The following is a 13,384-nucleotide window of genomic DNA, read 5'->3' as shown; positions in this document are numbered from 1 at the left end:
AGTATCCAAAAGTGAAACCAATTTTACACTACATTTACCCACCCCTCTATAAGTTCCGTTTTTTCAAATTTAAATCAGTCTCTACCTTACTAAGAGTGACAATCCCTGTCTATCATGTACACGAGTTATGTAAAAATGCATCGCTGAAATAAAGGGGCTTCGCCTTTCTTCCAAAAAAGGTTTCTTTTTCTTTTTTAATTGCATCGTAATAATCTCTGTGTTTTTCTCAAAATCTACCTTCTTTCGGTCCTCTTCATTCTCAATCGGGTCCACAGCACAACATGGTCTAGCTGTAAGTGTGTAGTCAAACTTGGCATATTTGCAGAATCCACATGCATTGCATAAAAATGGATCCCTCTCGTCATAGTTTATTGACCTGAAAGGATTCAACAGCGGTTTGATTGTCACTGCCCTGTGAAATCTGTTTGAAGTAAGTCTACAATGCGACGGAGAACTGAAAACCAAACCCAATACACTCCTTCCGGTCAATCAAAACAAATGAAATTGTCGTCAAGAGCTAATGACAGCTCAAAGTGATTAGATTATTATTTTATGGTGCAGGTAAACGGTTTCCAGAGCAGAAGATGCAAGTGACCAATTGCACTTCGCTAAAGTCTTGGATTTAATTCGTGGGGAGGTTTAACGACGCAAACCCACGAAATGTAAAAATGCTGTCGACAAGAAAACTACTCAAGCAGTTGAATGAATACCAACGAAGCCATACCCTTATCTCTCTTTCTTTTAAAGACTCTCAAAGAATGAAAAAAATCAACAAGGATCCACCAGCGTATTAGAGTTACTTAAGCTAAACCTCAAACACAACAATGACAACTACGAAAATAACAAAAACAACAACAACAACAGCAACAAAAACTAAACTATAGAAAAACCGGAGAGAGCAGACAGCTAGACAAGCAGAAGGAAACAATAAATCAAGACAAGAATAGTGAGGAGTTATAGTTTGTCTTGAGATGAAGTCATCTCCGACGTGCTCCGCTACAAAATTGAAATTAAAAGCAGAAACACAAAACAAGCACTAAACCTGCACTTGTGGCACTGGTAAACATTCTCTCCACAGTTACTGCAAACACCAGGATTAGCATTTACGGATGCACTGCAACGGGGGCACTGGAGAGTTTCGGAGGAAGCCTGCACGACAAAAAAAAAAAATCCAAACTTAAATTGAGCTTCTTCAATTTCCAGTCCCTTTGCGATCCTGATCACACAATGGAGCCAGAGAGCCATGAAGGACATAATATATCAAGAAAGAACTTAACATTTTTACTCCCAGGAACGACCAACCTACTAATTCTCCTTACAATTTCATCAACATGTCAAGCTAATGAGATTTAGAAAATTATCAAATAGGGGAAAGTGTCTTGATAGAACACTAAACTTTCAGGAATAGGCAAAAAAAGGTTTGTATGTTCACGGGTAAGGAGAATAAGCTTTCAGATCTTGGAATTGAAAGATCTCTATAGGTCGGTTGACTGAAACACGGACAAAGTAGCTTAAATGATAGCCTGGATACACTCGCCCAATACTGAAGAGAAATTACATTGATTCAAATAAAGAACTTTGAGACAAAACAAGCACCAGTGTTTACAGGTAGAAAAAAAAAATAAAGAGTGATTATAGATAAAAATTAAAGAAGCGTTAGTAAACCCCTGTTCACTTAACAAAGACACTGAATTTCGCGAGCGCAATCGGAAATATTGAGCTCACTTAAAGAGTAGAGTACCTGAAAATTCTCGTAGAAATCAGCATACTCGATCATCAAATTGCTGGCAACTATAGGCAGTGGAAAATCAACCTATAAATAAAGTGGGGAAGATTGTAACATAGCCTTCATCGAGTTAAAAGAAGACAATAAAAACTTGAATCAAATCTTTCAAACCTTCAGCTCCGTTTGGCCTGGAGTAAGGTGACATTTCTTTGCTTTGTGCCACAAGGACCTCCTACAATAGTAAATGGTTTTCAACACGCTTCAGAAAACAATTTTTCAAATTCAGACCACTAGTTTCATTAAATTTCAATCATATCATGGTGTTGTAAAGACCCATTATCAGTCAACTGTTAAGTTGGGGGTATACTCATTGTTTCGAAATCTTAAATTGTACGTTAGCGATCCAACCTAACGATTCGCTAACAAACGTTGATTAATTTGGAGAAAAACGTTAGAATGTAAACTCAGCTGGATAGCCGGTAAACACACGGCAACGTTGAGAACTTACTTGTTTTTCAGTTCCACGACTGCTTGCACGGTGCGGTTGTTGTAGTACAAATTAATGGTTCGAACCTATCATAAAAAAGGGAAACGAGACGTGAGTATTTCTCACACCTTCCTTTGCACAGCAGCCTATGCTCCAAGCTAATTTTTTTTTCCAAACTCGTCATAAGTCGACTTCGACGAAATCATCGGTAGAAATAATAGATAGCTCGCCCATAAAACATAGAGAGAAAAAGGAAGCTGGCTGGCTTTGGTTTTAGAGGTTAACGCACAACCAAAGAGAAAAGGCAAATCTTTGTAACGAAAATAAGGAGGCGTCAATGATTTTATCAAATCTTAAATTTTAACAAATTCGTCTCAGGGTTATTTTGGATCATAAAGACAAAATTATCACTCGCTCATTGAACACCCCAAAAAATTACTGCCTAGTTGCCAATGCAGTGGCCTAAACTTTTCCTTACTCGCCATGTGGATCATCATAATAGTCACAAGTTGGTGTGCTGACCGAACATATAACTACGACATTTTAATCAGCGAGTCAATACAGAAAGATAAAAGGTGTCTTCCATGGTACCAATAAAATACCTATCGCGATGAATAAAGGACCTTTTTGCAAAAAAATCTTGACAGTGTAACATTGTACCATTTTTTGCCTCTTGAGATCTGCAATCCTCAGCGTAACTCTTGAGATTGTGTGACTTCCTATCAGCTTTACAAGCTGACATGTTGTGGTGAACCGGGAATCTCCTTTGATGGCAGACAGCTTCAGGCTCTGATAAATACGAATTGTACAATTGAGAGGTCATTAACTTCTGTGCAAAATAGCATTTAACATTAAACGCTAGTAACTGTAAAATAAAAGTTTATAAAATGAGCCAAATTTATAAACGAAACAAGTTTGTGGGATAAAACTCGGCAAACCCTGATCCGTGTCTTGGAATTGCATAACAAGTGCAATTCTCTCGACTCTCTTGTGTTTAAAGAACCTACAGTATGTACGCAAATGTTCCTTCTTAATCCAATAGTTTTGTTATGGGTAAAATATATAATTTTGTCGGTTAAAATAGCACTTAGTAATGAGAACTTGGAAAAAGGTCCGCGACAGTGTTATCACAAGGTAGGTTCCAATATAGTGTACACATTTCTCGAGCGGTTTAACATTTACATTTTCAGTTACTATTCGATATTCTCCTTCGCATCCTTTTCCTTGGAGATGTTGCGTGAAATCCCTAAAAACAACCGAGGAAGGGCTACAAAGGATTTCGATGAATAAGGAAAGTCATACCTGGAAAGGAACTTCTGGGTTGTTACAGACAAGACAGGGATCACTCTCCAGATAATAGCCATCAAACTCAACAAATCCGGACAACATCCTACACAAAAAAAAAATGCATTTACTTCCCGAAAACGCTGCAATCGTGTATGATTTTTGCGATTGCCACTTTGTAAATGATACACATCATTAAAAATAAAAATCGGTCTGAAGAAGAAAAACAATGGTAGAAATGGAAATTGAAAATGGGGGAAAAAAACCACAAAAAATTAAGGCAAAAATTCGTAAGATAACTCAACCGATATTTTTTAAAAACGCACAAAATCAAGGGATATGGAACATTTCATTGACGCAATTCGAGGATGCTACATAAGGACATAAAAAGGTATAATGCAAACAGGGATTGAAACTTTGAATTCAATTTATCAAACTTTAAAAACTTTTTCCTGTATGACAAAATCAGAGGTTATATACTTCATGACACGTCGCACGCTACTTTGACCAACCGGTAATGACAAAACGTTAGACACGCACATACTGACCTGTAAACGTTAGAGTTAGGATGGTTTGCAAGAACGTTATTCTGTACCATCAATACTTGAACTGCCTTTACACAATATTCCTGCAACTGAAAATCACAAACCCGTCAGAATGTCTTTACGACCATATCGTCAGCGGGGTATTAGAAAGATATGGTCATTGATTTTAATGGTTCAGCCGCCATTTATTTCATATTTATTATAATAGTTGCTCTGTGAGCTAGAAAGATGTAGCAAACTCTAGGCTCTGATTGGCTCATTGAGGTGGTGGGTCGGCCACCTTCCGCTCTCTTTCCCCTAAGAGGAAGTATTTTTACTGATGGGGTCGCAAAGCACATACTTCTCGAAGATAGCATAACAAAATTCACAAAGAGTTCCGTGAACGTCTTTGTTTTCACCAAGGGAAGGAGGGGAGAGATGAGCCATCACCTTGAAATATTTGCAATTGCTGTAAACATTTGATTGACGAGGGATTATAATTATTATTATTATTATTTTTTTTTGGGGGGGGGGGGAAGAAGGGTTAAGCAAAAACTATTTCATATCTTTTAACCCACACTGCCGCGGAAGACTTTTCAAGGAAAACTTGCTGGCGAATATAAGGTTTGGCAAACGCAATAGCGTAGTGTATCCACGGTAACAAAAACAGAAGGAACAAAATGTGACAAAATGTGACAAAATGTATAAAGTTTTAGCTAAACCCAACCCTTAAGAGATATTTGAAAGACTTAATCGCCACCTCTTGTAATATCATCGTACGAATACTTTATCAGTTTGAGGCAAATACCTCATGAGAACTTGATTCACACTTGATCGAAAAGTAGCCCAGAAGATCAACAAACTGAGCCGCTCGTCGGCCATAGTCTGGTAGGTAAGGCCAGATTTTCCACATCATCTTGGACAACTTCACTTGCTGGTCGTTAGTTGAGTACCTAGCAAATTCAAGTTGAATAAAAAGACGAGGTTACTTCTTAAATATGTATAACTATAACACAATAAACGCTTTGACAAGCCCCGTAATGCGCCGATGAATTCGAAGCTTCAACATCCTTGCAAGCCTACAAGCAAAAAAACCTAACGGCAGCTCCAAAAACAAAAAAATGCAACCAAAAAAAAATGCAAACTCTTCAGAGTAATAAGTAAAGTATGGAAAGGGCGAGAAGAAAAGTTATGTATCACACTTTCGATCTCAGAGGGGGAACCGTAGTAGCGTTTATAATAAGAAATATGAAGAAGAGTATGTGAACCCTCTCTGTGGCTAAAAATGATTTAAAGCAATGCAAAACAGAAAGAACGTGGACATACTTGTGCATATTGTAAAGCAGTTCGTGAACCTGCCACCTGACGGCAGTCGCATTAGACTCTAAAAGGAAGGTCTGAACAAACTGAATCATCAGTTCTCCATCGACACTGTCATGTAGCAACTGAACCAGACTCTGAGCAGCTGCTGTATACAACAGATATGTCATTTTAGCAAAATTGAACTAGATCTCACAAAACAATGCATAGGAAACATGTCCCGTTTCGTTCAAGAAGAGGTCAGTCCACTCCGAAATCGATGGACTGCTCAGGAGAAGGACAGAAAGGGACCCAAGGGGAGGATAGAAAGGGGCCCAACAGAAAGATATAAAGGGGCCCAAGGGAAGGATAGAAAAGGGCTCAGGAGAAACTCTCGTTTTTTAACCTTTCACTCTAAATGAGTGAAAGGTCTAAATGTCCATACTCACTACTGGTTGTCACATTTCGAGAAATTTAGCTCTGAGAAGTTAATGTTACAAAAACAATTATTTCCCAGTCGAATATTTTTATTTTTTCTCATCACTTTTAAACTTGAAAATGTAAGAACACAGGAGGGAGGAGTTCCCCTTTATGAAACAGTAACCTTTTGAAGTGAAAGGGTGGAAGGCAGTGTTTTTACTGAGCACGCACGAATACATATTTTCTTACATACCTTTCACTAACCGAGTTCGAGGTCTGTTCTATAAATTGCGTTTTCCAAGTGGACAAAACAAGGTTCCATAACTTACAGTACGGATCGAGAAAACGAGGATTTTAAGATATTTATTACACCTCTGAGTTCAAACAGAGGGGGAAATTTTCAATTCAAACAAACCTTTCAATTTGACGGGCCGCACAGTGAAATACGGTCCGCTAATTGGGAGATATAATAACGTTCTTTAAACATTTCCCGTGGCACTGATGAGCAGAATTTGTTTAATTAGAAGCTAGTCACTCTTCGAGGTGAGACAGACCCCCCAAAAGAGGAACGATGACAATTTACCCTACATTTTACCATGGCCTTAAAATGTAGTCAACCTACCTTCACTCCTCCCAGTGTCTCCTGAGCCTACAAAAATAACCACATTTTAAAACGCGGCTGATAAAACATATGCATAGCTTTAAAGCCACTATAAAGCCACTATAAATCCACTATAAATATTCCAAACTTATACTCTCAATGAAACAAAATTCTACGACTAGCTGATGAACTGTTCCCCTCTCTTAAACAAAAGAAACGTAACCAAAAGCATTGTTTGGTTATTTCATTACAGTGTCAAAGAACTACCCGGGAGCTTAAAAGGAAACGAAAGCTTTATTCTGTGGTTAAGTGGCATGCATCATTACTACGATGCTGTCATTTTGGTAAAATTCGAAAGTAACTTTCAGTATAACTTAAAAATAAGCAAGAAGAAAGTTCACCACTTGGAATATGCAAACTATATTCAAACAACTCGTTCACCTTAGAAAGGGCACAAGAATTTCTTGCAGAATGTAAAGAAACTTTCAGTCGAGTGTTGAGAGTAAAAGACTTCTCTTCTTTTCTTTTCTTTTACTTTACTATGCTATTTGATTGGTATAGAGAATTGGTGCCAGTTTCTCAATCACTCGCGTTTCTTCGAACCTTCACTAGTTTCCTAGTTTTAACGTTGAGTTCTGATTGGTTTCCTACGAAATTTCCGCCGAAGGAATCAACGTTACCTTGGTATCAGTCTAACTATGGGCTCAATCTAAAAACACCCCAACAATGGGCATCTCTTTCCTTGGCAATTAAAAGACTAACCTGAAGCCTTCTCCTTGTCCTTGTGTTTTTCTTTGTCTTTGTCAGATTCCTTATCTTTGCTCTTCGATTTCTCTTTGTCCTTGTCCTTCTTGCTCTTCTGTGGAGAGCTTGATGGCTGTGACTTCATTTCACAAATGGCATATCCCAACAACTGTAACATTAGAGGCGTGACACCCTCTTCAAACAGGAAGCTGCTCCTCAACAGAAATGGCAGGGTATCTGCAACATGAGGCCAAGAGCATCATTATCACCTTACATGTACATCTCTACATGCGTTTTAGAGCTTTTAAAACTAACATTTAACAACTAGGATTCTATCAATTGTTCACCATTTCACGACTTAAGTAAAGTAGTTTCGCATCAATATCAGTATCTGGGCAACTGCCCACCTACCCCTCCCCGAACCCAACATTAACTCTAACTTGTTATCAACTGACTGATGTTGAGTTAGGGGAGGGGTAGGTTGTCTACGGTACTTTCACCTTCATTTACCGTCCCTCGCACAAGGAGTCAAAACAGAGGCACATACCGCTCTGATGACTGTTACTCCGTTGCTTTCACCAGCAATGTTATCAGTCGTGATATAATAATGATACAATGGGGCATTCATTCAGGGAACACCCTTAAGACTAAGAAAAGTGACCCTTATACAAGGATTTCCCTCCAATTACGCTACCAGATACAACGTTTATAGGAGCATTTCTTTTTTAGTCTGGAGTATAATATATGTTGCTTAGAGTGAGGTGTCCCCACAAAGAGGAGTCCTACAGGAGAGGGCCCACTGTATTGATGATAAACACCAGTGGAAGATACACTGACCTGTTTCCTGAAGGCAGAATGCCTGCCAGTTGCTGATACGACTTGACGCAATTTCAGAACATGCCTTTAAGTGTTCAATCTGCATGGAAGGAAAATCGTAATGACATAACATGAATAAACAGACTCACATTGCACTGCACACCTTAATAACATCTACCTCATGACAAATACAAGAACCGAAATGCAGGGGTTTCAATAACGTTTTTCCGTAAGGGGCTGCCGATAGTGAAATAGGCAGCTGTAACGTAGGGCGAGACCCAGACACAAAAGCCTGCTCGTAGGCTCATCAGAAGGCGGTGAGCGGTCTTACAGGAGGCGGTAGACTGGGAACCGGCTTTTTATTGAAACCAATGAATAAAGGGGGTCAATTTCTAAAGAAACCGTGTTTTTGCGTTGGTGGTGGAGCATATATTTTATCAGCTGAGTTGATTAGGTGAATTGGCAACTGCAACGAGTTTCTACGCTGAAGTTTCGAGCGTTAGCCCTTCGTCAGAGCGAAACTGTGTGTGGTGGCCAATTTACATTATCAAATGAGTTGATAAAACCAAACTTATCTTTCTATTGAAACCCTGCGAAATTTTTCTCAGCAACTATGTATGGAGAAATCAGTCGTTAGTGCAAAAGCGAAATCATTAGCAGCCACGCATTTCTCTCCCAAAGAAATGCAATCGCAAAAAGATTCGACAATTACGCGTGACAAGACTCCCCTCGTGAGAGAATGATGACCGACTTTTTTATAGTTTGTTTATAGCTACCTATTGAAACTGCTCCAGGAAAAATACCCAACAAGTTTTACTAAGTTTATCACATTACAAGGTAAAACAGTTAACAAAGAGGAAGCATTACTAACGCATTGCATTATTATCAATTAAAGTTGTCTAGCTATAAAATGGTACGAAGATTACTCACCAGTGTAATGAGAGTGTCATAAGGTAAGTTGATCGGAGGATTGCTCAGATTTTCATATCTAAAACCACCTTGCTTGCTCAGGTCCCTATTAAATGGTATACTCTGATAAATACCTGGGTTTAGTTGTTCAACGAGCGGACAACGCTATCCAACAGATAAATCGCTATCCAGCGGATAAAAGTAACCAAAACGTTCTGTGTTATCCACCGTAAAGAGATTTATCCAGTGGATAGCATTATCCATCCTTCGAAAAACTGGGGCCTAGTTTAAGATCTTAAAATTTGGATTAACAGAATGTCCTGAAATAAGAAAGCACCGTATCGCTAAAAATTTTTGCCAACAAAAACACAACAGCAACTACCATCACCACTACAACAAATGCTACCACACAAACAAAGTTAACAACTCTAGCTACAAGTAATTCCTAAATTTTATTTTTGTAAATTTAGTTCATTTGTTCATTTGAACAATCGTTCACATTAAAAAACAAAATAGGCTCTCCCAAAAAAATGAAGATAATAGTAAGAATAATGGCTTTAGGAGAAATCTTTTTTACATTTTATAGATTAATTCTGACTTTCTACTACAAAAACAGACTTTGAAATCTCACCTAACAATTTTCATGTGTGATTTGAGAGCATGAAGGTCTCTCAACTGACGATAGCTTTCTTTGGATCCACACAGGAACAGCAACAGCTACAGAAAGAAAAAGAAGATTAACGAATATGTGGAGGAGGAGAACGAGGCACAAGTCAAGATTCAAGGTTATGTGAATACAGTCCAACACATCGTGACATAAAATGCTTGAATCTGAGGCAAGCCTGCTCTTAAAATTCTAACCAGTTATTTACCTCGCACTAATTTAGAAAGCTCTAAATAAATTTTGGAAGGCCCCAGTGTACCTTTTTAGAGGAAAAAGAATTTCTTCTCGAACGGAAAACACATCTATTACAAATTTCTGTTTCTTAGGATGACAGAAAAGGTCGGATCTCCTTCACCATAGATGAAAGTGAATGGCAACCTTTTAGAATGATTACTTACCTTTCGCACTTGTCTCCTCACAAATGGAGTCTGCTGAATCAAAAGGTACTAAAATACGAGAAAAGGATGTTCAGATGTTACAAGTGAAATATTACGTGTATGATATAGGTTGTGTTGCGTAAAACGCAATCTATGCATTGCTAAGATTAAACCAAACTAAGTCAACATTTCCGTAAGTTCTGCCTCACTAACCTCGCACAAGATTTGATACCATTCCTCGCCAAACTTTGGGGAATTGTCAAGATGAAGAGAATCTGCAACCTTTTTCACCTGCAATCGAACAAAGTTTAAACCAATCATCTAGACTTATGCCTACAATTATGAGTTTACTCTATTTGTCTCCGAGTGAAAGGACTAACACAACTACATTACTCACACTAATAAGTGTCGTACATCCATTTGACATAAAATTACTCTTATCTTCACAATACGTATGCGCAATGTAATACCAACAATCAATTTTAATGCACGATTTGTTGTTTATTTTTTAAAAGTCGATTGTTATCACACTTACCTGGTATGGAAGTCTCAGAGCCATTTCGGTTAGTAGCTGTGGATAAGCTTCAAAAACATCTCCGGCGTGGCCCTAGATGACGAATGAACTTAGAACAATGTCACAAATATTTCCAATCAAATCCAGTCGCTGTAGAACTTTCTTTGCGTTGCGTAAACACAAGCGAACTTTGAAAAGTGTTGGAAAGTTTACATTTCGCAAGTGATTTGATACAACGTGCAGTAAATATAAAAGACAAACAAGTGCATTTCGAGGAGTGTCTGAAAACCGCAGCAACGGTTTTCGTTGAGAAGTCAAAGTAAAATCAAGAAAACTGTCATAAGCGTGGGAAAGGCCACTAAACCAGATCGCGACAAGCGTTTTGAACTGATCGGCTGAGAATTTGGCGCAAGTTTTTCTTCACCGATCAAACACGCAATAGATCTTAACCAATGTCGTGTCGTATAACTTTGGATCCTCAATTAAAAATTTCTCCTCATCACTGCTTACCGACAAGAGGGTTTCTTTCATTGGACTATATTAACAAGATCATACGAAGTATCTGTCGTTAGACAAAACGATCTTCTTATTAACAGAACGCACCTTGACATACTGTCTCAAGAAGAATGGTGACATGTCCGGCGGTGGGCTTGTGGGATGAGGCTTCAGTAATGCTCCACCGATACCTGACGGTTCCTCCTACATAAACAAAAATATTTTTTTCCCCTAAGTTTACGGAGTTGGTTGAAAGCGTTTAAAGTCGAAAGCATGATGTTACATCAACAGCATCTACTGAGGAAGGAAAGTTTCTTTAATAAAGTGCGAGATTGGAAGACTCGAACACAGAAGAAATTTGATTACAGAGTTTCTATTATGTAGGTCAACTCGAATACTTCCGTTCTTTGCCTAAAAGCACCATGTGCCTTTCCAATTAATATCAGAGTAATATTTCGCAATGATACAAGATTCTTATTTGACATTTTCGTCTTTTCAGTTTGAAGTCCACTAAAGCTGTTCAAGCAACAATGATAAGATCTTGGTGTTTATTTTTTTCCAAATGGAATCTTACTTCTTCGTGGCTGGCCAACTCTCTCCAATGCTCCAAAAGAGTCTTCAGAATGTTCAGGCAGTTACTTGTAATTCCCACCTCACACAATGTGGCAGACGTTTGTCTACACACCAGAGAAGAAGCCTTGAGGGGAAAAATATCCGTCGTGAGTTACTGGTGTCTAGTTACACACGTTTTGAAAACAAATCTGCGGTAGTTCTGACAAACTTCTTTTCTACTGACAATTCTTGCAGTTCATTCCACTCTCATTCTCATAGATTTACACGATTGAAAATGCTGTATTTTTTTGCGTAGCTGTTAAATAAGCACTGTACTAAACAACTAAGCACAAATGCAAAATGGATCTACTTGGCTGTCTGTTAAGATCCTCTAGTTTCCGTAATAATACTCTACTATTTCAGAAAATTTAGAAAGAAAAAGGTGTACATGGCCCCCTTCTGTTTTTCGAGAAAACGCGAGTAACCGTGACAACATACGTTAGAAAGGCCAATCACGTAGCAAAGTTAGGCAAAACCAATGCAATCCTGTATTAATTCCAGAGTTGATATTGAAAATTGCGCTTAGGAGCTCTCAGCTTTTAACAAAATCGACAAATTTTCGTTACCTCGGAGCCAGTTTTTGAACTGGACTTTGTTCTTGACATCAGTACACTCAGCAGCCTCATGATAATCAGCCAGACCTCGTGTTGTTTGGTTCGGGATGAAATGTGTTTCACATCCTGCTGAAATAATGTAACAATGGTATTTCCATTGTAAGTTTCATACCCATAGTATGCTACTGTGAGCGACCATGTCAATGAACATAAACTGAAATGAATGATAACCAACTTGAAACTATTCTGGGTAATGCCAAGGGAAAAACTGCAACGAACAAACTCTTATTTTCTCTCTAGTTCAGTTACGACGTTTGCTAATATATATCATAGGCTGGCTTCAGTCACTTTGTGATTTGAGTGACCAAGTCGGTATTAGCTTTAGTTTTTTTTTTAATCTGATTGGTTGAGAGGATTGTAATAAAACAGGAAAGTCATGAAGAGTTACCATCTGATCCAGCTTCAGCTCTTCAAGGCATGTCGACAACACTTTACTCAATGCTGCCCTGTCTCTCTCGCTGTCTTCCAAATCAGAACTCAGCATCAGCAAGACCTAAAATTAAGAAATTGGATCAGATGTTCATCCTGCAGCGTACAGTTTATATCACATTTCTATTATGTGTGGCGACGAAATCTATGAGTTCCAGCGTAATCGGTTTTTTCTTGTTTGAATTGTCCAAATTACAGAGTCACACCCAAAATATGATCGTGCCAATTTTTGTTCTTGGCGCTCAAAATGTTTGAAGAGGCACAGGGTGGATTGCTATGACCTGCAAACCTAGTAATCGTGTTAATGACAAAGTAATTTTCGAAAACATATGCTTTTTTTTCTTTGTACGCCTACAGATTGTTAAGGTTTTAAAGGCATTCGGTCATCACAAAACACCTACTTATACTTCTCTACATTATTTAACCTCGTTGTTTTTAAAGTATGTAGCTTAAAGAAGTGACATGATAGTTGATGTCCTAACGACCATAATTTCTCCACGAGTAGTTTCGTGAATTTTCTTGGAACCATCCCGCCCCGGAATGAAGAAAATAGAGCATGTTTAAATAATGTCCTATCATCAAACCTGCATGAAGGGTATGGCCTGGACACCACCAACATCTTGCAACTTAGGAAGATGAAGCAACAGTTCATCCAAAAGCAGAAGCTTCAGCGAGTGTAGCTTCTCATGATCCATCTGTGATTCTTTGTCTCCTGACGCATGAGCCCGACCCTGTTCCCCATCTCCATTACTCCCGCTACCAGGTTGGCTGTCCAGAGCAGCTGAAAAGACGAGCAACAGAATCAATCAAATAATTTTATTCTTTGATAGGTCTTGGCCGTAAATGATAGTTTGCATTGTATAGGTAGT

General features: G+C 38.5%; 1 protein-coding gene across 3 annotated transcripts in view; it reads right to left on the bottom strand.

Moving 5' to 3' along the window:
- The window catches only part of LOC113668213 (E3 ubiquitin-protein ligase UBR4), a 65,798-nt gene that overhangs the window by 19,621 nt on the left and 32,793 nt on the right, over nucleotides 1-13,384 (bottom strand). Inside the window, exons 45-67 of one of the 3 annotated variants that reach the window (XM_027184099.2) lie at nucleotides 13,100-13,296; nucleotides 12,475-12,579; nucleotides 12,039-12,155; nucleotides 11,435-11,557; nucleotides 10,969-11,064; nucleotides 10,387-10,458; nucleotides 10,065-10,142; nucleotides 9,873-9,920; nucleotides 9,442-9,527; nucleotides 8,832-8,916; nucleotides 7,923-8,001; nucleotides 7,104-7,322; nucleotides 6,363-6,389; nucleotides 5,348-5,489; nucleotides 4,830-4,974; nucleotides 4,046-4,131; nucleotides 3,516-3,603; nucleotides 2,874-3,002; nucleotides 2,235-2,299; nucleotides 1,898-1,958; nucleotides 1,742-1,813; nucleotides 1,043-1,149; nucleotides 238-376 (exon numbers count right to left, since the gene is read on the bottom strand). In XM_027184099.2, coding sequence (XP_027039900.2) covers nucleotides 238-376; nucleotides 1,043-1,149; nucleotides 1,742-1,813; nucleotides 1,898-1,958; nucleotides 2,235-2,299; nucleotides 2,874-3,002; nucleotides 3,516-3,603; nucleotides 4,046-4,131; nucleotides 4,830-4,974; nucleotides 5,348-5,489; nucleotides 6,363-6,389; nucleotides 7,104-7,322; nucleotides 7,923-8,001; nucleotides 8,832-8,916; nucleotides 9,442-9,527; nucleotides 9,873-9,920; nucleotides 10,065-10,142; nucleotides 10,387-10,458; nucleotides 10,969-11,064; nucleotides 11,435-11,557; nucleotides 12,039-12,155; nucleotides 12,475-12,579; nucleotides 13,100-13,296 — 2,366 coding nt within the window. The remainder of the gene's footprint in view (nucleotides 1-237; nucleotides 377-1,042; nucleotides 1,150-1,741; nucleotides 1,814-1,897; nucleotides 1,959-2,234; nucleotides 2,300-2,873; nucleotides 3,003-3,515; nucleotides 3,604-4,045; nucleotides 4,132-4,829; nucleotides 4,975-5,347; nucleotides 5,490-6,362; nucleotides 6,390-7,103; nucleotides 7,323-7,922; nucleotides 8,002-8,831; nucleotides 8,917-9,441; nucleotides 9,528-9,872; nucleotides 9,921-10,064; nucleotides 10,143-10,386; nucleotides 10,459-10,968; nucleotides 11,065-11,434; nucleotides 11,558-12,038; nucleotides 12,156-12,474; nucleotides 12,580-13,099; nucleotides 13,297-13,384) is intronic. The other 2 variants (XM_089205390.1, XM_027184098.2) reach the window with 2 other exon arrangements.

This window comes from Pocillopora damicornis, chromosome 4 (assembly GCF_964200805.1).
Source record: "Pocillopora damicornis chromosome 4, jaPocDami1.2, whole genome shotgun sequence".
Classification (NCBI taxonomy): Eukaryota; Metazoa; Cnidaria; class Anthozoa; order Scleractinia; family Pocilloporidae; genus Pocillopora; species Pocillopora damicornis.
The sequence above is the reverse complement of the archived record's forward strand: the minus strand, read 5'-3'. Positions and strand labels throughout refer to the sequence as shown.